This window comes from Gobio gobio, assembly GCF_949357685.1.
Source record: "Gobio gobio genome assembly, chromosome: 7".
NCBI classification, from domain to species: domain Eukaryota; kingdom Metazoa; phylum Chordata; class Actinopteri; order Cypriniformes; family Gobionidae; genus Gobio; species Gobio gobio.
In genome coordinates this window covers 12,326,385-12,350,803 of record NC_137103.1, presented here as the reverse complement: position 1 = coordinate 12,350,803, position 24,419 = coordinate 12,326,385, and the positions used below count along the sequence as shown (strand labels likewise).

At 38.8% G+C, this 24,419-nt stretch overlaps 1 protein-coding gene across 10 annotated transcripts in view; it reads right to left on the bottom strand.

The window, feature by feature from the left end:
• The window catches only part of tlk1a (tousled-like kinase 1a), an 83,974-nt gene extending 59,873 nt beyond the window's left edge, over window positions 1-24,101 (bottom strand). For 5 of the 10 annotated variants that reach the window (XM_079822042.1, XM_079822046.1, XM_079822044.1 and 2 more), the window contains exon 1: window positions 23,756-23,997. In XM_079822042.1, coding sequence (XP_079678168.1) covers window positions 23,756-23,891 — 136 coding nt within the window. In that variant the 5' untranslated portion in view covers window positions 23,892-23,997. Of the gene's footprint in view, window positions 1-23,283; window positions 23,327-23,755; window positions 23,998-24,039 lie in introns of those variants that run through there. The other 5 variants (XM_079822045.1, XM_079822050.1, XM_079822048.1 and 2 more) reach the window with 2 other exon arrangements.
• Between the last annotated feature and the right edge of the window lie 318 nt (window positions 24,102-24,419).

The following is a 24,419-nucleotide window of genomic DNA, read 5'->3' as shown; positions in this document are numbered from 1 at the left end:
GCTTCTAATAATTCACTCAAAAAAAAAGAAGGGACAGATAATTCAGTGAGTGCAACGTCAAATTAAGCACGAGATGAAAGTGACTGATAGCACGGCTGAAACTGATGCATATTAACACTGATCAATTACTCTCATGTGGAATAATGTTCAAATAAATAACCACATACAAGCATGAGAGAATCGGATACAGGTCCAGATGCCACACACAAACATTCAATTATATCCAATTCAATTCACGTTTATTTCTATGGCACTTTTCACAATACATGTCGTTTCAAAGCAGCTTTATAGAAAATGCATGCGTCTACATTACAATTTAGAGGAATCTGTTATAAGATGTGACTGTGTCCAAGTTATGTACACACAGTGGGGAGAACAAGTATTTGATACACTGCCAATTTTGCAGGTTTGCCCACTTACATAGCATGTAGAAGTCTGTAATTTTTGATAGGTACTAGGGCTGAACGATACATCGAATTTTCATCGTCATCGCGATATGAACTCGCGCGATGAACACGTCGCAACACAGCCTGACACGATAAATAAGGGAAAACAGTTTATTACATGCGCCAATCTGAGTAACGTATTCTGAATACTTGGATTACTTCCACATTGAATTGCATTTTATAAGTCTAGGAATGCGGCCATCAAATTCATGCTTACTAAACATATATTATAAAATATTTAGCTGCCGTCAACGGGGCCAACGGCGCTTGGGCTGGTAAATCAGCGCATAGGAGAATGTAAAGTTGCACGTCAACTAAGCAGGCGGTGGTCGGCCAAAACACCTTTTTTTGTTTGTGAATGCTGTTTTACGTGAATATTAATGACACGAGTGAAGCACAAAGCTTCATTTACAAAATAAATAATAGGTTTGCAATTAAATGTTACATCGCAGCCATGGAAACATAAGGATTCATGCCGAACGAGAGAGGAAGCTTGCGTTTTGCTATCTGGTCACACGATTTTCCTCGAATTTAATAATAGGCTTAGGCTTACTCCATTTTATTCTACCGGACATGGAATCTCTTATTTGTTTCCCCAAATCCTCATTTACGTCTCTCACAGGGGATTAAACGTGTCTTCCTCGTTTGATTAATTTAGGAGTAGCCTAGGCTATATTCGCATCATTTACTGTGGTAAAGTAGAAACGGAGTAGGACAAATACATTTTACTTCAAACTTTACTTTATTTAACACAGTATGTGCTTGCTATTAGACTTGGTCAATTTTATGTGTATAGCGTAGTTCATACACGCCGGAGATTTTTAGTTTCGCTTTCTCTCAAAGCGCGTAATCAAACAAAGCCTGTTCTTGACCCTGTGGAAGATAATTTCGTTCTTCACATTTTACTACAAGTAGCCTATCAGTTTTGGAACATCAGGAGAAAACATTAAGTTATTAGAAAACGATGCTTCTTTCCTGCTCGTGTCTTCCCTTTCAGCGCAAAGAGGCATGACGCACGTCTGTGAGGAAATATAAACGAATTTTTTCTTTAACTAATATTTAACTTATACTATTTATATTTCGATTATTTACAGATATTTATTTAAATGTTTTACAGACTGTAGTTTGTTGTTTCACTGACGGAAGTAGGCCTACTAAAATAAACACGCATGTTTGTTTTTTTTCCGTTTTTCGTAAATAATATTATAAAGCTATATAAATTTGTTATATATTCGTTAAATATAGCTATATATAGCTAATATAGCTATATAAATATATATCGATATATATTCGTTAAATATAGCTAATATATATATAATTGATATATATCTCAATTAAATAGCCTACATTTTGAAAATAAAAAATATAAACGAATAATAGCTATATTTAACGAATATATAACGAATTTATATAGCTTTATAATATAGGCTATATAAAAAAAATATATAGGCGTGCGTGCGTGTATAGCCGCCACCCCAACCACCGCGGCACTGCACAGTTGCACTGCAGTGTTATATTTCGTTCTCCCTTCTCTTTCTTTAATATGAAATGCTGTTTGAATTTCCAACATAGAAACGACTCCATTGTGACTGATCACGCAAACTGTGCATTTTTTCGTTTTCATATTGGGGCGTTCTGAGAAATGCATTGAGTTGCCTTAATTTATTTAGAGAGTAAATAAACTCATGAAACAGAGAAGTATGGTTAATGTTATCCATTGATTTCAACAATGTAACTGTATTCTAAATATCAACTATTTAAATTGTAACTGTAACGGACAGTTACTCATTATATGTATTCTGAATATGTAATGCAGGTACATGTATTCCGTTACTGCCCAACACTGAACACGACCTATTAAAGACATGGGAACAGTATAGCTAACATTCACATTTGAATATTTATCGCAAGTCATATCGCCATCGCAATATTAAACAATGTTATCGCACATCGCAGCTTTTCCTCATATCGTGCAGCCCTAATAGGTACAACTTCAACTGTGACGGAATTTAAAACAAAAATCAAGAAAATCCCATTGTATGATTTTTAAGTAATTAATTTGCATTTTATTGCATGACATAAGTATTTGATACATCAGAAAAGCAGAACTTAATATTTGGTAAAGAAACCTTTGTTTGCAATTTCAGAGATCATACGATTCCTGTAGTTCTTGACCATGTTGGCCCTCTCTTCCATACAGACCTCCAGATCCTTCAGGTTTCGGGGCTGTCGCTGGGCAAAACAGACTTTCAGCTCCCTCCAAAGATTTTCTAATGGGTTCAGGTCTGGAAACTGGCTAGGCCACTCCAGGACCTTGAGATGCTTCTTTTGGAGCCACTCTTTAGTTGCCCTGGCTGTGTTTTTCGGGTCGTTGTCATGCTGGAAGACCCAGCCACGACCCATCTTCAATGCTCTTACTGAGGGAAGGAGGTTGTTTGCCAAGATCTCGCGATACATTGCCCCATCCATCCTCCCCTTAATACGGTGCAGTCGTCCTGTCCCCTTTGCAGAAAAGCACCCCCAAAGAATGAGGTTTTCACCTCCATGCTTCACGGTTGGGATGGTGTTCTTGGGGTTGTACTCGTCCTTCTTCTTCCTCCAAACACGGCGAGTGGAATTATGACCAAAAATCTCTATTTTTGTCTCATCAGACCACATGACCTTCTCCCATTCCTCCTCTGGATCATCCAGATGGTCACTGGCAAACTTCAGACGGGCCTGGACATGCGCTGGCTTGAGCAGGAGGACCTTGTGTGCGCTGCAGGATATTAATCCATGACGGCGTAGAGTGTTACTAATGGTTTTCTTTGAGACTGTGGTCCCAGCTCTCTTCAGGTCATTGACCAGGTCCTGCCATCTGTGTAGATCTGGGCTGATCCCTCACCTTCCTCATGATCATTGATGCCCCACAAGGTGAGATCTTGCATGGTGCCCCAGACCGAGGGAGATTGACCGTCATCTTGAACTTCTTCCATTTTCTAATAATTGCGCCAACAGTTGTTGCCTTCTCACCAAGCTGCTTGCCTATTGTCCTGTAGCCCATCCCAGCCTTGTGCAGGTCTACAATTTTATCCCTGATGTCCTTACACAGCTCTCTGGTCTGGGCCATTGTGGAGAGGATGGAGTCAGTTTGATTGAGTGTTTTGATTGAGTTTGTTTGAGTGTGTGGACAGGTGTCTTTTATACAGATAACGAGTTCAAACAGGTGCAGTTAATACAGGTAATGAGTGGAGAACAGGAGGGCTTCTTCAAGAAAAACTAACAGGTCTGTGAGAGCCGGAATTCTTACTGGTTGGAAGGTGATCAAATACTTATGTCATGCAATAAAATGCAAATTAATTATTTAAAAATCATACAATGTGATTTCCTGGATTTTAGATTCCGTCTTTCACAATTGAAGTGTACCTATGATAAAAATGACAGACATCTACATGCTTTGTAAGTATGAAAACCTGCAAAACCTTGTTCTCCCCACTGTATACAAATCACACAGTTAGCTATCAATGTATTAATTTAAGGCAGAAACAATGATCTTATTGAAGTAATGAATACATGTTAACATTCAGCTTTTCTCTCCTTCTCTGAGAACAACAAAGCCAGATCACACAAATACAATAAGGAGGGAAAACACAACACCCCTGAGACATACAGGATTACATCAGGGGACACAGGGAGACAGTAAGAGAGAAATGGATACAGAATTATGGCTAGTCTCCGACTAACACACTAACGTAATACTGCAACACATCATAACATAAAACCTCCTTTACTCCTCTCTGTGTAACTGGTCTGGTCTGCAGTGACAGAGTCGGACAGATACTTAAGAGAAACCTGAGAAATGTCACGTCACACGATGGGACTGAGAAAACAACATTCAAACCTACAAAGTATGGACTGGCGAAAAAGGTGATGGGGAGGAGGCAGGGATGGAAATTAGCACCCGCCACCAGCCAAATGCGGGTGATTTTGTGTTGTTGCGGGTAAACTCGCTTCACCTACCGGCCACCGTGGCGGGTAAATAAAAATAGCATAGCCTACTGTTAGAGGAGGCACACCTTCAAAAAAAATGTGGCGTTACAAATCAAATTCCCAATAAGTAGTAGAGAAGTTAATTTGCGCGTGGTTGCGTTTTAGCGGCTTTGTTGCCATAGCGGCGGAATCTCGAGAACATGAGCTGTAAACTTGCGCGGTTTTTTAAAAACATATCGAGCTCGCGTCGCGTCCTGAATAGAAAAAAGGTATCAATGGGTCTGTCCAGTAACTCGTGATGAACCTCAGGCGAACTGCACACTTTGCAGTGAAGCATTTCAGTGGCTCAGACTGTCTGACTTAAAGCAGCAGCGCTGACAGACCGGTCTATGTGACAGACACATCCGTGCTTCTAAAGGTATAGGCCTAATGTTTTTTTAAATGGATAATATATTTATATAATATTAATTCCATACATTATCAGAGCTTGGCAGACAGAATTATTATATATATTTTAGACTTGTTAAAATTAATAGATTATAGCCTAATTAATGTTATTATTAATGTATAATTTTAATCATACATAATAAATAATCCTGCCATATAAAGTTTGACATTTATTAAAATAATATTTAGATAAAAGTGGGACAAATAATTGCATAATAATATAGTCATAATTTAAGTAAATTAATAAAAAAATAGAATTGTCAGAATTGTCAAAAAAGTGATTAGTGGTTCAGAATGACTGCTTAAAGGGACAGTTCACTCAAAAATGAAAATTATGTCATTATTTTACTCACCCTCAAGTTGTTCCAAACATGTATACATTTCGTTGTTATGTTGAACACACAGGAAGATTACTATGGAAGTCATTGGTGCCCCCAAAGCAGCCTGGGTACAAACTTTCTGCAAAATATCTTCTTTTGTGTTCAGCAGAACATAGAAACTTATACAGGTTTGAAACATCATGAGGGAGAGTAAATGATGACAGAATGTTTTAGTTTTGGGTGAACTATCCCTTTAAAGTGCACCAAATAGGCTACTAAAGAGTTCTTTTTGAATAAATTAAATTATCAAATGTAAAATAATATAACATTTTATATTGTCGTGAATGGGTGTCCCTTATTTTGCCACACTGAAGGTGGCAACCCTAGTGTGTCGTCAACACGCTTCAGAAGATGCCAAAACTAATAGTTTCATTGTTGGGACTAAAAACCTAAAACTGGAAGCCATAAAAGACCACGAATCATCCAAATGCCACATCCATTAATCTGCCCTACTCATTTAATGAAATGTATATCAGTTCATGGTTTGTGTGTGTATAAGAGAGGAAGAGAAAATGTCAGTATTTAATTGAGACTTGAGATTAAATAAACTGCTTAAGTATTGTAGAGCTTGTAGTATTAATTACTAACCGGTTAAAAACAAGAAAGTGGCTGGTAAAAACATTGAGTGGCTGGTAGATTTTGAAATCCACCAGCCACAGTGGCCGGTGGACAAAAAAGTTAATTTCCATCCCTGGGAGGAGGTGGGGTTGGTGATGAAGCAGGTTGTGAGAAGGAAGGGGGTCAACTCTAATACTGCTAAATACTCATTAATAGGGTTCCCGGCATCCCCAAATTAAAGACTTTCCTAGTCAACTATTAGTCATTCATTTAAACCATTAGTCGACTAATCGCACGTTTATGTTCCATTAATTGCTTAAAGGTGCAGTGTGTAGTATTTATGAGGATCTATTGTAAGGGTGCGTACCTACACTGGTCTCGCGGTTCGGTTCAATTACGATTAGTATGCCATCGATTCGGTGTCAGTCAGTTATATGAACTGAACCTTTAATTTTACCTGCTCAAAGAAAAAGCGCTTCTTGAATGTATCAAACAAAACTCAAGTCTGGGCACAGAAGACAACAGGAGCATTTAGAACAAATACACAAAATACTAAAAGCCACTTCAGGAGGTGGTCTGGGCCGCATTACAGTCTAAACTAAAGTCTAAAAGCATCTGGTTGTTGAAACTACATGTAAATTTTACTCCTCGCAACAATGCTAAAAAAATTTACATGTGAGAGTGTTATGGGCTATATGACGTTATGTAGCCATTTTGCACCGCCATGTTTCTACAGTAGCCCTAAACGGACAAACTTCTCTACAGAGCGCTAGTCACTCTCTGCTGTCTCAGACGGCGACATCTTTAGCCGTGTTTCCACCGCAGGAACTTTCCCCAGGAACTAGGACCTTTGGGGTGGTACTCAGTGTGTTTCCACCGCAGGAACCGGGGTCTAAATGAAGTTCTGGGTAAATATTTCCCCCTCCGAAAGTCCCTGCTCGCGAGGTAGTAGGGGGACTGGGGCGCTGAACATGCTGATTGGTTGAGCTCGCGCAGCATTTTATTTCAACCGCTATTTTTAAAAGTCTTTTGCGAGGTTTGTTCTGCATTCAGTAAATATCAGTCTTGCTCCTTCTGTCCGATGGTGCGCGTTCGTCTCAGCAATCTCACGGTTAATGCCCGTAATAGCTGATAATAAACGTTGTCTTATTTTAAATCTAGCTTTACGAGCTTTCAGAATACGCTTTAGTATCAGTGCTCGTCTCTTTTAGGGCTGTACGATTATTTCGAAAAATAACCGAAACCGACATTCAGAACCTCTAACCGACGTATTTTTCCCATGTCGGTTATTTCGGTTTTCACGTGACTCCGCCCCGTCAGTCACATCACCGCCATTTTTGAAATAGCAGCTAACAGAGGCCCGATTGCAATCTCCGTCTATATACAAATAACGGCGAGCTGCACGAATGCGTTGGATTCGCTGTGTTTTGATGCCGATGTAGGATCGCAAAGCCATGTGCATCAATAGTAACGCAACGTATGACATCAAAGTACTGCGAGAGCCTACGACTCCTTATGCTTTTGACTCGCTCATGCGGTATTTTGATATCATGCACGGATCGGTTTGCGCAGCACCGATGCATCTCGATCAAGCCTGGTGTGTTTCAGTGTTTGTGTTTCCCGCTGCCTCGCTAGCGTTGCTGAGAAAGAGGAGACGTTTACCGTGACATAAGACCTGGCTCTGTGCTGACTCTCTAGCCCGTGGAAAGGCAAACCGGTTCTTAGAAGGCTCATCAGTCCAACCAACTCTGAACCGGCACTAGCACTAGCTCTGAACTAGCACCCGGTTCATTCTGGTGGAAAAGGGGTATCTGACATGCTTGTGCATTGCATTGCGACATGCATTTTTTTTATAAAGCCACACATTTTGGAGTTTTACTTTCACTATTGTGTTGTTTCTCAGCTGGTAAACTGAAAAATTGCGCTTCATTTGAGATACCGGTGTGAGAGCGGCTATGGCGGTTCATAACAGCACTGCTCACCATTCGAATGCGTTTTTATCTGTATAATATAAGTTTTAACATCTACCTCCACTACTACTCTCACTGTCTGTGTCCTAAAGTCTCAGAATGCATTGCTGACTGTTCCCATTCTCTACAAGTACACTCATTCCCTTATAAACTGGCACCCGAAAACATCAATCCGCTACAGACTGAATTAAAAGATTGTAGCTAACAAACTATTAGCTAACAATAGCACATATTAGCATGCTAAGTGCTTCTTTAGCAAAGCAGTAATGACAAGTGCTGTACCAGACCACAGCTTAAGCAAATGCTCCACTCTTCTCCACAATGGAAACACAGTTTAAACAGTTCTAATAATCCTAACATAATTGGACATTAAACACTACTAAACACTATTAAGTCTCCCTCTTTCTCATCTTGCTCAAAAACGCATAAAATACCACTTAATTGCAACATTTTTACTTTTATCATTAAGTACCAAGCAAAGCCTGATGGGAACAGTTTCACTAAAAATAATTTAAGTACTTGATTGGTTTACATTCCCCCTTAATTTAATCTAGCAGATTAGAGAATTACATTAATCGAAAGCAATGAAAAAGTTTTTTTTTTTTGTAGATCGCAAATAAGATGATTGAGTAAACGGTTTGTTGCTGCGCTGCCTGAGGCTCAGACCATCAAGCTGAAGTTTACACACAGCTCTGAAAGTAATGTGTCAAAGGACTAATGTTGCCCACAGTACAGATGGGTTTTATGATGCATGTTCATTGAGTTTATGTTTAAACAGCCACAATAAAACATTTATTGCAACGGTGTAAATGATAACTGTTCTTCTGGAGAGACTCCCACACACTCGGACACTAAATTAAATGAGAGTAGACACGGATAGTGTTAGTATTGCTTACTTCATAAAAAATGAGAGATCATTTAATCAGTGTCACTGAGAGTGATAGTGAGAGAACGTTGTGATTTTTGCAACACCATGTTACAGTGAAAATAAATGTGTGTGTCAATCCTAATTCTCCTAACAGTTTTAGATTGTCACGCTTTTAAACAAGAGTAGAGCGGCACGATTCTGGATAAATTGAGAATTTTTTTTTTGTTTAAATGGAGATCACGAGTCTCCCACGATTCTGAAGATAGAGCATTACAAGACAACGTGATTTACTAGTGGTTCTAACTACTCAATGTTCATTGCTACAGTCTATAGGGTTGGGCGATGTCCCGTAAATTGGCAGTTGACGATGTTTACAGTAAAACATCGTGATGGTCGATGATATCGTCGTTTGGGGGATTTTTACTAACCCAAATAATGACTCATCCGCTAGTTTGCACGTGAGGGGGAAAAAAATAGGTTCCTTCCACTTAAGAGTTGAGCTCTTTTTATTTTAATATATCTCTTTACAAAAATACTATTTTCTACTCTAAAAATTTTTTCGTTATTTTATTAACCCAGTGTTTTGTATGTGAATGCTGTTTCACGTGAATATTACCACAGGAGTGAAGCACAAAGCTTTATTTAGCCTAGAAAGGAAATAATGGTCAGAGAGCACTTTTTCATTCTGTTTTGTGATCTGGATATGGTCACTCGATTTTCAGTGATTTTTAACAATAGGCCTAGTCCATTTTATCCCAATGGACATGGACATCTTGTTTCCTTTCCCAAATCTTCACTCACATCGCCATTTTCGCAGGGGATTATAAACGTTTCTTCCTTTCGTTTGCTTGTAATTAAGTCTATTATAACTATTCACATCCTTTACTGTGGGAAAGTATAAAAAAAACACTGTGGGACAAATACCTTTTTACTTCAAACTTTATTTAACACAGTTTGCTCTTGTTATTAAACTTGGTAATGCGCGTCAAGTTTGGTTTATTTGAATAGCGCATTTCACACACACGCCACGGTGATTTTAGTTTCGTTTTCTCTGGCAGTGAATAATCAAACATTGCCTAAATGTCTTGACCTTGTGGAAGATAAAATCCGCTCTTCAGACATTTTACAACAAGTGTTGCCTTGCAACATCAGGAGAAAACGCGAAGATATATTTGAAAGGTGTCTATCCTGCTTGTGTCCCATTCCTCTCAAAGCGCAGAGCACGTCTTTGCGGGGAAATAGTATGAATCAAATATTTTTAATATTTAATACTAATATTTATTTTTCTTATATTCTTTAGGTAACCATTATTTACTGAAAATCGTTTAAATGTTGAATAGGCTGTAGTGTGTTGTTTCACTGACGGAAGAGCTAAAATAAACACGCATGCTTATGGATGTTTCAGCCTCAAATGATTTCAAAATTTAGGCTACACTAGGCTTGCTACGATAGTCGGTGTTGCCGGTGTTACCGGTGTCCAGACTCAACACCGGTTACATCACTTACCCACCGTGGCACCGCCCACCGTCTTTTTGATTTGTTTATAGTATTAAAATAATTTAGCTCCGTTAGAGAACAGACAATACAAATAAAAACTGAACGTATCTGCTTAAGAAAGCAGGATCCGACCGTGAGTCTCGGCAGCGGCAGGAGTCATTCATCAGATTTAAGAGTGAGGAGCTGACTGAGATGATCGCGGAAGATTTGGTTTCAAAGTGAAACGTAAAAGCGCCTATTTAAGGGAGTTTGTCATTTGTTTTGTTGTTGTGTTTTTCATTAAAAATAATAGGCTAATGAACCCACAATTCAAGCAACCCGCAGCCGAATTGGCGCTAATTAAAAACCGAAAGTAAAATGTGCACGGCCGCACAGAGCGCGCATTGTTTCCTTTCGCCTGGCTCCGCTGTTCGAGTCTCCGCTACGCTGACTGCGCGCATTTATTTTTGCCGCGCGCACCCTCGCGCTCGTGCGGGCGCGTCGAGTATAAAAAGGGCTTTACGGACGAACGGTTATTCATTCATGACGTGCTTCTCAATCATAGACTGATCAATGCTTGATCAGTGCCCTGACTACTGAACTAGGGAACTGATTGAGACGCACCCATTGCCTCACAGAGCGCGCATTTACAGACGAGCTGTCATTCACGGTGTGTGCGCACTGGCGGGTTTTCCGTTCAGAGCGGTCGCGTGTGCATGTTACTTTCGGTTAGATAGAATTAGTGATTTAAAAGCCTCCGCCGGTGATACCGGTATTACCGGTGTTGTCACACATCAATTAACCGGTGGGAAAATTTCCTCACCGTCACATCCCTAGGCTACACGTATATCTGGCATAGACTACCGTATTTAAAATAGCATATATGCATTAGTTACATTCTCAAATTAATTTACAGAGCAATCCCTGCTAAGTTTTTAGTTTAACTATAACTATAGAAGAGGATTAGGGTGCGTCGCACTCACAACAGACTCGCAACGGGGGCGTGACATCACGATGGTGGAGCTCCATTTTGATGTCGGTCAGCCATCACGATGGACGATGATATCGTCCATTGGCACAACCCTAACAGTCTATTAAAAAATACATTTATTTGAATGAAATAATGAAAGGAGAAGGAGTCAATGTCTCATTCATAAAGACTTTTTTTCGAAAATGAAGGAATCAGCCTTTGTGAATGAATCTCTTGAATGAGGGATTCAATGACAAACACTTGTTGTCGTGATTTGCCCTATTTGATTGATAGTACGACACCATATAGATTTCAGTGTTAGGGATGCAACGATTAGAGATTTTGTTGGTACGATGATAGTCTGAGGAATCACAGTTTCACGATTATTATGTATTCATTAATTTTTACAAAACTACAGGGAGTGCAGAATTATTAGGCACGTTGATTTTCTGATCATATTTTTTTCCAGGCACATTTGACCAATTCCAAACCACAGTAATCCTAATAACTACTATTGATTTAGTATTTAATAATGTATAAGTGATATATAATTGTTCATGAAGGCTGGAAATGAAAATCACCTTATATTCAGGTGTGCAGAATTATTAGGCATGTTTTCTTTTACAGATAAATTGAGCCAAAAAAGAGATTTAACTCAGACTGAAAAGTCAAAAAGTATTAAATGCCCATGAGAAGGATGCAATACTAATGCAATACTAGACATTGCAGTTAAGGCATGACCATTGGACAGTGAAATGCTCGTTGGGTCAGCAGGATCTGACAAAAACAGGTGGTGAAGAAAAGACACCTGTTAACTGCAAAAGAATGAAGAATTAAGGTGAAGAATTAAGGGTGAAACCATCAGGAACCCTTTAGTCTCCAGCGCCACCATTTTCCAGAGCTGCAACCTACCTGGAGTCTCCAGAAGTGCAAGGTGTCAGGATCTCAGAGACTTCAGTTAGGAAAAGAATCCTAAAAAATGACCCCCACTAGATAAGAATCACAAGCTGAAGTGTTGTAAAATACATGAAGAAGGTTTTTTTTATAGGCTTTATGGACAGATAGGTTGAGAGTGACTCTTGAAGGACCAGCACCACATCCTCTAGTACCACTGTTTGAAGAATTCATCTTCCAGAATCTGGCAGTACGTTTTGGGAGTTCATTTTTAGTTCATCTCTGCAAAACGGACTTCAGGATGGACTAAAATGAACTCCCAAAACGTACTGCCAGATTCTGGAAGATGAATTCTTCAAACAGTGGTACTAGAGGATGTGGTGCTGGTCCTTCAAGAGTCACTCTCAACCTATCTGTCCATAAAGCCTATAAAAAAGCAGGCTTCATGTATTTTACAACACTTCAGCTTGTGATTCTTATCTAGTGGGGGTCATTTTTTAGGATTCTTTTCCTAACTGAAGTCTCTGAGATCCTGACACCTTCACTTCTGGAGACTCCAGGTAGGTTGCAGCTCTGGAAAATGGTGGCGCTGGAGACTAAAGGGTCCCTGATGGTTTCACCCTTAATTCTTCACCTTAATTCTTCATTCTTTTGCAGTTAACAGGTGTCTTTTCTTCACCACCTGTTTTTGTCTGACCCTGCTGACCCAACGAGCATTTCACTGTCCAATGGTCATGCCTTAACTGCAATGTCTAGTATTGCATTAGTATTGCATCCTTCTCATGGGCATTTAATACTTTTTGACTTTTCAGTCTGAGTTAAATCTCTTTTTTGGCTCAATTTATCTGTAAAAGAAAACATGCCTAATAATTCTGCACACCTGAATATAAGGTGATTTTCATTTCCAGCCTTCATGAACAATTATATATCACTTATACATTATTAAATACTAAATCAATAGTAGTTATTAGGATTACTGTGGTTTGGAATTGGTCAAATGTGCCTGGAAAAAAAATATGATCAGAAAATCAACGTGCCTAATAATTCTGCACTCCCTGTACTAATGTATAAAACCACAGAAACACTCGTTAGATTTTAAAGTGTTATTTATTGCTGACTTTTGAAATAGAAAGAACACAATAGCCAAAAACTACAGCACAAAATAAACATTCCTTTTGGACTTGGGGTAGAGAACTTGGAAATTATGGTAAAAAAGGATTCTGCAACAGTTGGTTGTTGAACTGCAGCTACAGCACCACCAGTCTAAAGCTAAAAGAGCATAAGAAAAATGAAAATAAATAATCCATACAAAGATGAACTTTGACTGGACTTAATAACTAAGTGAATATGAGTAATGACTTAAGTTGATTTTCAATATTTGATTACATTAACGATTATATTTCTATAATATCTAAGTATTATAATTATTATTAATATAAAACTAATAATAGGGGGAATAAACTGAACTGTTATTGTCATTAATATGTAGTCATTTTAACAATCTTTTTAATAATTCATCTCATTTTACATGTGGCTTGAGAAAAGCATGTCTATTAGTGCTTGAATTCAGCAGCCGTCTATGCACAACCCACACGATGGGCAAAGTCCGACACGCAATTAATGTTCATGAGAAGATCAGTCCGTAAAATAAAATGAATGTGCAAAAATATATGAAAATGTATAATGGTGTGCGGGGGTGTGTGAGGGGAGCAGCTGCAGCGCCTCCTACCACACCGGCAGATGCTTGCGCTCTTAATCTTTGGTTCAGGGCCTAGTAGCTCGCCATCCATACGAGAACCTGGCCAGTTCCCGTCTCATTAAAGCACTCAACACAGCAGTCTCAACATGAAATGGAGGCATCTGCAGCAGCTCAACACATCGACTCCCACACACACACAAATCAACAGCGCGGCGCCATATTTAAAGGGAAATGACGCGGCCTCCGTATCAAGTCTCGCGATACTTGGGCAAATCTCGCGATAACAAACAGTGGGGAGTTGTGAGAAAAGAGTATAAAGCCAGGAAATAACCAGGGTTACATATAGGTTTGTCTGTTTGAAGTTTTAGTAAAAATGATGGAAAGAAACAGCTCATGTTATACGCTAGGGGGCGCTATTACGCATCTTCTGAAATGGTGCCGACTCTCCAGATCAAAACAGACGAAGAAGCAGAAAGAAACGAACTCACGTGCAAGCAGATGCATACGTAAAATAACGCGATCATCAACATTAAACAGCGTCTAAATCAAAACGCCCTAATGTTACTGAATAAAATGCCAGGATGAGCTACAGGACCGTGAAGCTCCGGGGTGTTGATGGACTCGATCTGCTCCATCTGTGTTTGATCATCGCTCTGAATCTGATCTGGATGTAGTCTTTGACAAAAACGTGATTTTCTCAGCTTTATGCTAAAATGTTGCATTTTTTAATGAGACGTGCCCACATTCAAGTGTTGATTAAAAAGGATTACATTAAGCTAGAATAAAACAGATTTTTATGTTTCAAAGCAGAGACTCCGTTCGTTCTTTCTTTCTATGCATTACATGTTCAGATATTCATATAATATTCAACGCAATGTTTCATTAAGTAATTTGCCACGCAATTTAACTCAGTTATTATGTATTTTCTTTAATTGAGCGTGTAAAGCTGGGTGATGATCCCGCAGGTGCTGCCTCCCTCTGCTATAGTTAATCTACGGTAGTAAAGCAGTAGCCTCCGTGTCTCCGATAAGCACGTCACTTAAACTGGCGCGCCGCGTGCTGGTGTAACCTTGTTTTCATTCCATACAACAGAAACGCGATGTAGTGGAACCTTTACGATTCATTAACCGTGACGTTTTTAAGCGCGGTTAATCGTGAAACCGGTTAATCGCTTCATCCCTAATCAGTGTTCATATCCCAGTACACTTTATCCCGTTAATCAAGGAACTTTGCTGCCGTCCCATGGGTGCAGCGGCGCAATGATAAGTGCTACCGCCAGACACGGAGATCGGCTGAATGGATTAGAAAACGGTAAAACTGTTTAACTCTATATTTTCAAAAAGAGTGGCGTGTTCCTTTAAGTGAGGCAGGCATGTGATCAGCTAAAGACAAAAAAATATTTAATAATGAGAGTTTTAATGAAGACTATGTTTTCACAACACTATGACACAACATTCTCACATCCATGCATTGTCAAAATTCATTAAAAAGTTACCAGGCAACTGGTGGATAACACCATTTCAGCGCTGATTTGTACACACTTGGTGCTTTGAACCATGAACATGCTAATAGTGTATCGCAAATGACAGTGAGAGAAGGCGGGTGTGAGTCACATTGCCGTCAGAGAGAAAAGAGCGAGAACGCGCAGCTGACGTTATTGCGCTGGCAACAAAACGGACTGGTCACCGTTCTGGGACGGTTGATCGGTGCATCTCTAGTTAGAACTACCTGAAAACCTGAAAAGCAATGTTTATTTCATTTATATCTTTGTTCAATTGTATTTACATTTACATTTATGCATTTGGCAGACGCTTTTATCCAAAGTGACTTACAGTGCCCTTATTTCAGGGACAATCCCCCAGGAGCAACATGGAGTAAAGTGCCTTGCTCAAGGACACACTGGTGGTGACCGCTGGGATCGAACCAGCAACCTTCTGCGTATCAGTTCCATGGTTTAACCCACTGGACCACTTATTAGTCTTCATTAATGTTTTACATTTACATCAACTTATGCTTTTTCTCATTATTAGATCGTTTTCTAAGGCTGCACGATATATTAAAACCGTTTAAAAACCATACTATAGCATAGCGTTGTTGTGAATTAATTTGAAAAAATTTGTGTCGGTTATGTGCGTCTCAGAACGGCTTCATTCTTCTCCACATGAAACGTTATAATTTACATGCCGTTTAATGAACCGTAGGTTTAAGGTCTGTTCACACTGGGACGATTTTCATGGGCGTTTTAGAGTGTGCACATCGACGCGCAAAACGCCAGGCGTAAAAGCGTCATTAAAAAAATTAAAAATAAAAAACACGCCTTGGGTTTGTTTTTTTGTTTTGATGCAACGAGTTAAAAACTGGCCGACCAATGAGATCTGCAAGAATACATCAATAGGTTTCTAATAAACATACACACTTTTTGTTGCCATTTCAAAATAATAGTCTAAACACTCACTCTTAGTTTGCAAGTTTTGATGTCCACATATTCTTGTTCAAGAAATTATAGTGGCTAACATTTAAGTAAACATTTCAATTAAATGAAGTTTGGCCAAAATTAAACAAGGATTTGATCTGCTAAACAATCATCTTATCTACGTTACGAATGTGTTGTTCTATAAAACCATTAGATTATTTGTTTTTGATACTTTATTTAAACCAAATATTAGTGCCTCATTATTATTATAATATGCATTTCATTATAAGTCACTTTAATTGCTATTGTTTGCTTAGGTCTATTTTTTTTTAACCACAAAAAATACCCGAAACGTTTCTGAATGTAAAAACCACGCAAACGTCATAAGTTGACCTCAGACAACAGTATAAAAAAAATTAAAAATCCAGTTCATTACCCCTTTAACAAAGTTATATAAATTAATTTAAAAGATAATGAAATAAAGCAATTAAATACAACTCTTATATAAAAATACAGAATTTTTTATTTCCTCTGCCTGCTCTATAACACGCTTTGATGATTGTCATAATTATGTAGTAACGTTACTAATAGGCTATTGTAGGCTACGATAGCCTATAATTTTTTATATTTCTTAATAAAATTGTGCCAGCTGGAACAAATGTTATAATGAATTATTACGGGTAGATCACCGCAGGATTAAAAGTGGTCGAAAGTTTTTTCAAAGAGCCAGAAAGTCACTTTGCAGCAGGCACAACAAATTAACAATGGTACTAACGTTAGCGTTTCAGGTAGGACAGTAGATATATCAGCAAATATCGTTCTCAAAGAGACTATTTTTGGAATATAATATAACAATTAGGGATGCCACAATTCTCAATATAATATTGAACCGTTCGCTACGGCATTCACGGTTCAATTCACGCTTGTGAATTGCGTTTTTTTCGGTTTCGCATTTAATTATTTTTCTACAAATTCTATCATTTGTCTCCATCCCACTGAACAACGCGACACAGATTCACATCACACGTTAGTGGTAGAGTTATACTCACGGATAGGGTTGGGTACCGAAATCCGGTTCCAATATGGCACCGGTACTTATATAACCGGTATGTACCGGACCGAATCAGAACGCAGATTTCGGTTCCTCATTTCGGTGCCAAAATTCAAACGTGCTTTCGCGCTTTGGCTGAGCCAGAGACAGACGCTCAGCGCTGGTCACATCACAACTCATGACAACTATTCAGTGTTTTCAACCACATCATGTTTATTCCAGGTTTCAGACATTTAAATGCTCATAAGTAGGCTACTAGCAAAAAACACACACTGATGTCTATGAAAGCGGCAATGACAATCCTTTCAGACGGTTATAATTTGACTAACTTTACGCGTTTTATTCACATCAGATAAATGCACATTATATAGTAACTATATAGTTTACTCTACTCTTCTTCCAGTTCACTGGTCACTTACTTTCATGTATTTCGTGAGACGAGAATGAACTCAAGTGTTGTAAATCCGACAGATCCGATTCTGAGGCGCAAACTAACATGGCGCCGCCCATTGCGCTTTATAGATCAACTAACACACATTCACTCACACGTTTGAACATCAGATAGTTCGTGACACAGTTAAGAAGTTTGTGAATATTTTGAATAAAAAGAAAAAACAAAATAAACCCGATACAGCTGAGCTGTCAGCGCTATTGCGGCTGCTGTGTGTCATGTGAGAAACATGACTCGTCACCATGGAAAGATTAAGGCGATGCGTTCTAAAATATTTAGCCAGAGAATATGATCATATTTCAAAATAAAGCTGAAGCTCGAAGCTGGTTTGTAGCAGAGCAAGAATACAGACGACTGCTGTTATTACTGTAACTGTTTAGAGTTATATTAGGCTTGTTGTAGTTGGGTGGCTTAGGTTTTACTGTGAATTTGTAAATATGTCAATTATAATTTGTAAATAAGTAAATTGTGTTTTGTATTTATTTATATTCATACATTTAAGTTTACATTAAACTTTTAATAAATGGTTCAATTTAAATAATAAATAAATAAATAAAAAGCCATTTAATGTCATCCACCTCGTTTGGTGGCCTTTAAAAAAAAAAAAAAAGTATCGGTTCAGGCACCGTTTAGGCACCGGAACCGTTGTAAAAGTATCGGTTTGGCACCGGAATCGAAAAAAACCCAAACGATACCCAACCCTACTCACGGAACACTATAGTTATTCACAATCACAAAAATGTATTATTTGCATGCGTTTTAAAGCCTTGCCGGTTTCATTTGTTTCATTTGTTTCACCTTGCCGGTTTCACCAGTTTAACAAGCGTTTTTCCGAGCGCGCACACTGAAAGCCTGTCAAACACGCGATTACTGGACTAAGTAGTCGTCTTACTGCGCTAATACTGTCAAATACACAGAAGGTTAACATTTAAACACAGTCGGTTATGTCTAAAGTGAAAGTAAAAATCGCAATCGTGTCTGTATATTAGATGTGTAGAGGTCTTAAATTGACAACAGGGCAGTAGTGAACACGCGGTCCTTAAAGGGACAGTTCACCTCTAAAATTATGTCATTATTTACTCACTCTGATATTGTTCCAAACCTGTACTAATTTCTCGATGACAGAATTTTAATTTTTGAGTGAAATATCCCTTTAATGTTAATACAACAACAAAAGACAAAGAGAAAAATCACTCACTGCTCTTGACTGAAAAACTAATACAGTAGCTTTAATAAGAATCGATGTATATTTTATAGTGACGTCTATGTAGTTTTATTTTTACATTCAATCATTCAATTTCATACTTAAATGCTGCTGTACAGCTCTGAGCTGCCAGTGTAAATCTCAATATATATATTTATTTTTAGGGATGCACCGATATGAAAATTTTGGCCGATACCGATAACCGATAATTCTTAATATTTGAAAGCCGATAACCGATATATTGGCCGATAAATCTAAATACTAATTTTAATAAACTCTGAGAGCCTGCTTACAAAAACAAAAGGCTCACCATTAAAAGCCATGTCCCAAACACTTCAACATAAATCAAACCTATACACTACAGTAGCCTATTTGAACCAGTGTGAGATTCCTTACCTTTTCAAATTAATTTTACACTCCTATGGCCAAATTTTTTTTTTAACACTTTACAATAAGGTTTATTTTTTGTTAGTATTAGTTAACCAACAATGAATGAACAATACTTCAACAGGATTTATTAATTTTAGTTCATGTTAATCTCAACATATTCAGACCCAAAGTTGTGTCTTTTAACATTAGGTATGAACTGTGAATGGACTGTTACAAAACACAAACATTGTATTACTAAAAGAAACAAAGGTTATTGCTCTCTGTTTGTTCATGATAGTAAATGCATTAATAAAATGAGACCTTATTTGTAAAATGTTACCAAAAATTATATTGTCTAAAAAATAAAAATAATATACCTAAATAATGCAAACAAGTAATAATAATAAAGCATATAAAGCATAAATGCATAATAAAGAATCAGAATGCAAGTGCATGAAATAACCTCCGCACAGACGATAAAGAAATGGTTTTAATCAAACCATATTGTTGATGGAAATGATACGAGAACAATAAAAGTGCTAATTATAAAAAATAATGCTTCTGTGTTTTTGAAAAAAAAAAAGTTTAATATTACAGTAATAGTAAACATCTGTAATATTAGTCTAGTCTATTAGGAATAATGTTGCTGTTTGAGAGCGCGCTGAAGCTGGAGAGAATGAACGAACAACCATAAACTGAAGCACTTAGAAGTTTAATTAACAACTAAACGCATCATTTATGAGAACAATCAGATATTTATGCAAAATAAATATAATATTGCAACTTATATTAGCACAAAATCACGCATAGGTGAAGGGTTATAACTCCTGTGGATGCTCTTCCCCTGTTTGAGAGCGTGCTGAAACTTAAGATGATCACCGGTTCAGTGAAGCACTGCGGGTTACTGACTTAACGAAACACATCCTATATGACTTTAATCAGATGTTTATACTACAAAAACGTAATATTACGACTTACATATGCTTAAAATGACGCGAATGCACAAGCGAACTTGACTGTGCTGGTCAGAATGCGTTGTTGACGCTTCCCACAACAGCGCGCTGAAAAACAACTAAACCCAGAGAATTCACTACGTTTTATAACCGAAATATTCTCATTGCAGTGTTATGTATAGGACAGTCCCAGTAGTTATTAATGCTGTGCATTTCTGTTTGAAATGCGCGCGCCGGTACAATGAAGTGCTTTACTGCATCGTTTATTAACTCAACCAAACGCATCCTAAATGATATTACATACACAGAATAATAATAAATATAATATTACAACTTACAATGGCACAAAAGGCTGTGAATGCACAAGCGAACTTGACTGTGCTTGTCATGAAGGTGTAACTCCGTGGGCGCGCCCTTCCCTCAACAAACGCGCTGAAACACAACGCTCTTTTACAGCCTATTCTATTCTCATTATTATTTTATGTAGATTATAGAAGACTTGCGCTGCACATGTTGCACATAACTGTATTTTCCTTTTCGAAGTGATTCCAAACATATTTAGAGCAATTCAAACCCATCATGGTGGACAGCGCGTCCGTCTCAGCTGAAGGAAATAATACATTATCTATCGGCTTGACTATATCGGTCAAATTTTCTTATTGGACCGATAACGATAACATCAAAAATAATCATTTATCGGCCGATAACGATATGTTGCCGATATATCGTGCATCCCTATTTATTTTATATTATCCAATACACTAGGAATGTGTACAAGGGGTTTTTAAAGTAAAGTTTTAAGTTTAAGTAAGGTTTTTCAATTATTTTAAGTAAAATAAAGAAAGAGTATTGCAATAAAAGAATAGTCTTTTTTCTCTTTAACCTCTTGCTGTTCCTGTCGCCTAAGAATAGAATAACAAAAAATGTATGTGACAAGCCATCAGAACCGAACCGAAAACCGTGGTTAAAAACCGAGGTATGTATTGAACCGTGGACAAACTGTATTGTTGCATCCCTAATAACAATGCACAATCTCAGTAGTGACGCCGACTTGGTTAAGCATTTACTGTATCTGAGGGAAATGTTGCAGCGCGATCTGCCAGTCTCTTCAAAAGAAGATTACAGGCGAACGGCAAATGATTACACACAACGATTTTGTTTTGGTGGTTTGCTTGACGATGTTAGTACAGGACTCTTTCACTTTAATGGTAACGTTAAACTTTTTTTTTATTTTAAATTTGCCTAAAACAGAGCTTTTTAGTCGCACCCTTGAAAATGTTGGGCACACTCTAGAGCCCTGTACACCACAGGTCCCCTTACAGTAGCCCAAAACGGACAAACTTCTCTACTGAGCGCTAGTCACTCTCTGCTCTCCGACGACGACATCTTTGTCCTGTATCGGCCACCGTAGCTTCTCTATGGGCTTCAAAAGGGAGGGGTTTGCAGTAGACGGTTGCAATTCACAACCTCACCGCTAGATGGCGCTAAAATTTACACACTGCACCTTTAAATATTACAAATGCAGTGAAAATACAGGTGTCGAAGAGTACCGAAAATAAAAGTATCAGCCTCGTTCTGGAAAAAGTGGTAACAGTGCATCCCTATAAATAAACATGACTTGACCACTATCAGCTGTGAATTCGGTTACTGTAAAACACGCATTGTGTAAATGTCATGCTGTGAACAGGACTGAAACTACAGCATTAAGAAGCGAGCGGTTCCCTGTGGCAGACACTGCTGAGTGAAACTCTCTCCTAGTCTGGCTGCAGTCTTTTAACCAGGCTTATCCCTCGCTCTCCAGAGGACCAAGAGCCAACATGGATGCCCGGCACATTCCCACTGACACAAAATGGCAGTGCAAAGATCAGTGGTGTTATCAGGCCAGGACATAAACAGGACTGCAGGGGAGGTTTATCATTAGAGTTCAGTAATGGAGGCAGATGGGAGAAGGTGAGGCTATTTTGAGCAGCCTCAGAGTCAGACTCTGTGGATGTGTTTCAAAGAGTGCTAAATAATCGATTTATACTTCAAAAGCAACACATCTGGGAGATACAGCTACAGTAAACAGATGCAGCTTAATAGCATCACCCAGGCTTGATAAATTACATTTCCACATCTTGGACAGAAAGTAATGTCAGACAACATGATTCCAATTGAAAAACCATGTAAGGTAAAGGACTCAGGAGCTAACTCTCAACACTGCCTCTTGCTCTTTGTCCTTTTTGCACTCTCTGGTGAAGAGGCATCATTTCCTTGACATTCTGCACGGGTCTCCTGCTCTCAGGCCCCTGCACAAGCACCCGGGTGAACCCTTACAATGCAGGGATGTCATTTTAGCTCTCTGCTCTTCACAGGCACAGTGTCCACCTGTTTCTGACACGCATACTCATGCTGTCAATTAAAAACACCTACTTTGGGGTTCATGCTATCACTTTATTTCACTGCATACTGTATTTATAATGCAGAAATCAGTGATGTTATTTAAATATGTTGATTGGCTATTGATAACTAACATAATTACTTATGTGCTTGTTCACAGTGCAGCTCTTGAGAGGTTCTCACATCAACATCTCCCTGGGGGAATATCGCTTCTCTTTAGTCTCTTTGCAATGAAAAACAACACAGGCAGAAGCAACAGCATGGAAAGAGTCTAGCAAAACTATCTCTTCCAGGTCTGTTGACAGACACACACACATTAGTGTTAGGATGTAATGCTCTGTGACAGGATGAAAGGTCAGCAGTGAGGACTGACACAAGTTGACAACTGGCCAACAACTCCAATAATATCCTAAATGCCATATGTGTGGAAGTGGACGACACCTTAAAACAGGCACAATGCCAAACTTGCACCCATTACAGCAAGACCAAGCCCAAACTGTTTGAATAACACCTCGGCGTGACAGTATTAAATATGCTTCAATACACATGTGTGCATAAACTTCCAAAAACAAATCAACACGTGACTTGACAAGAAAAAAAAGTTAATGAAACGCACGGTGGGAAACAAAACAAATACATCTGCTCCCTGTTTGCCATCATGAATCCCCAAGTCTCACTAAAACCTCAAATCTAACGTCAAAATCGCCAGTTTACAATGTAATCTTAAAATGCGATAGCACATTACCAAATATCATAACGCATACCAGTTCTAAAACAGTAAATTACCAGCTGACGTTTTCTTTATTTCTTATTTTGACTAGCTGGACCTCATTCTGAGCAGTTGCACTGTAGTACAGTACGAGCTTATGATGCTAATTAGCCAAAATGCTAAAGCTCAACTGTATGAGGTTGACATGCTAACAAGCTAAAATGCTAGCACGTTAGCCATCCAGAGACCACTTTATGCGATTCATTTTGACAGCACAAGCTAGGCGGCTAACTAGCCAAGAAACCAACACGCTAGCATGCTAAGGGGCTAACATGCTTGTCAGCCAATGCCGAGCTAGCCAATTAGCTAGAATGCCGTCCAGCTAAAAAGCTAGCCCAACCGCAGCCTGCTAACCTCATACTGTAACTCGTAACCCAAGTCGGTCGAGTAATTGTAACCTCATTTTAACTCCACCAACGAAACCTTCAACAAAAGTCCTTCTACTATCCAAAACTAGAGACTTATGAGAATAAAACAAGCACACTTTACCTTCTTTGGCTGGTGCGAGCGGCGCGCCGAGTGTGTGTAAAAGCGGCGCCGGGGACGCGCTCGAGAGCCGCTGCTGCTGCTGCTGGAGCCAAGATGGCGTCCCCTCCAAACTTCCACTGTTACTTTGCGCACTCATCCAGCCACTTTTAGAGAATCATAGAGCAAAGCATCAATCAACTGTCCACGCAAAACACATCAGGCAAAATGTAGGAGGTTAAGTGAATGATGGTGTTTTTTTCATCGGGGGAGGAGGGGCTGTCAACACTTGGGACAGACACACAAACCTTCATCGCCCTCTGCAGTGCGTCTAGAAGCGCCTGCTACTGCCGCTGCAGCTTCTGAAGAGGATAAAGATGAAATGAAGACATGAAACTGCTCTCTCTCTCTCTCTCTCTCTCTCTAGAGAAACACTATCGCGATACTTGACACTCATCCCATGGAAATTAGCTGGTCGGAGAGACTTGGGGGCCACTTAGAAATCACTGTCCCATCGGTCTAAACATCACACACACACACCTGCTTTGTCTATGGTGTAAATGTACTGGCCGGCCAAAAAAACTCGCTGTTTTTATTTAAATAGGCAAATTTTTTAAAGAGTCTATTATTGTATCATTATTGCAGTGATTTTAGCATGTTATATGCTTGGCAACAGTTCTTCTAACCC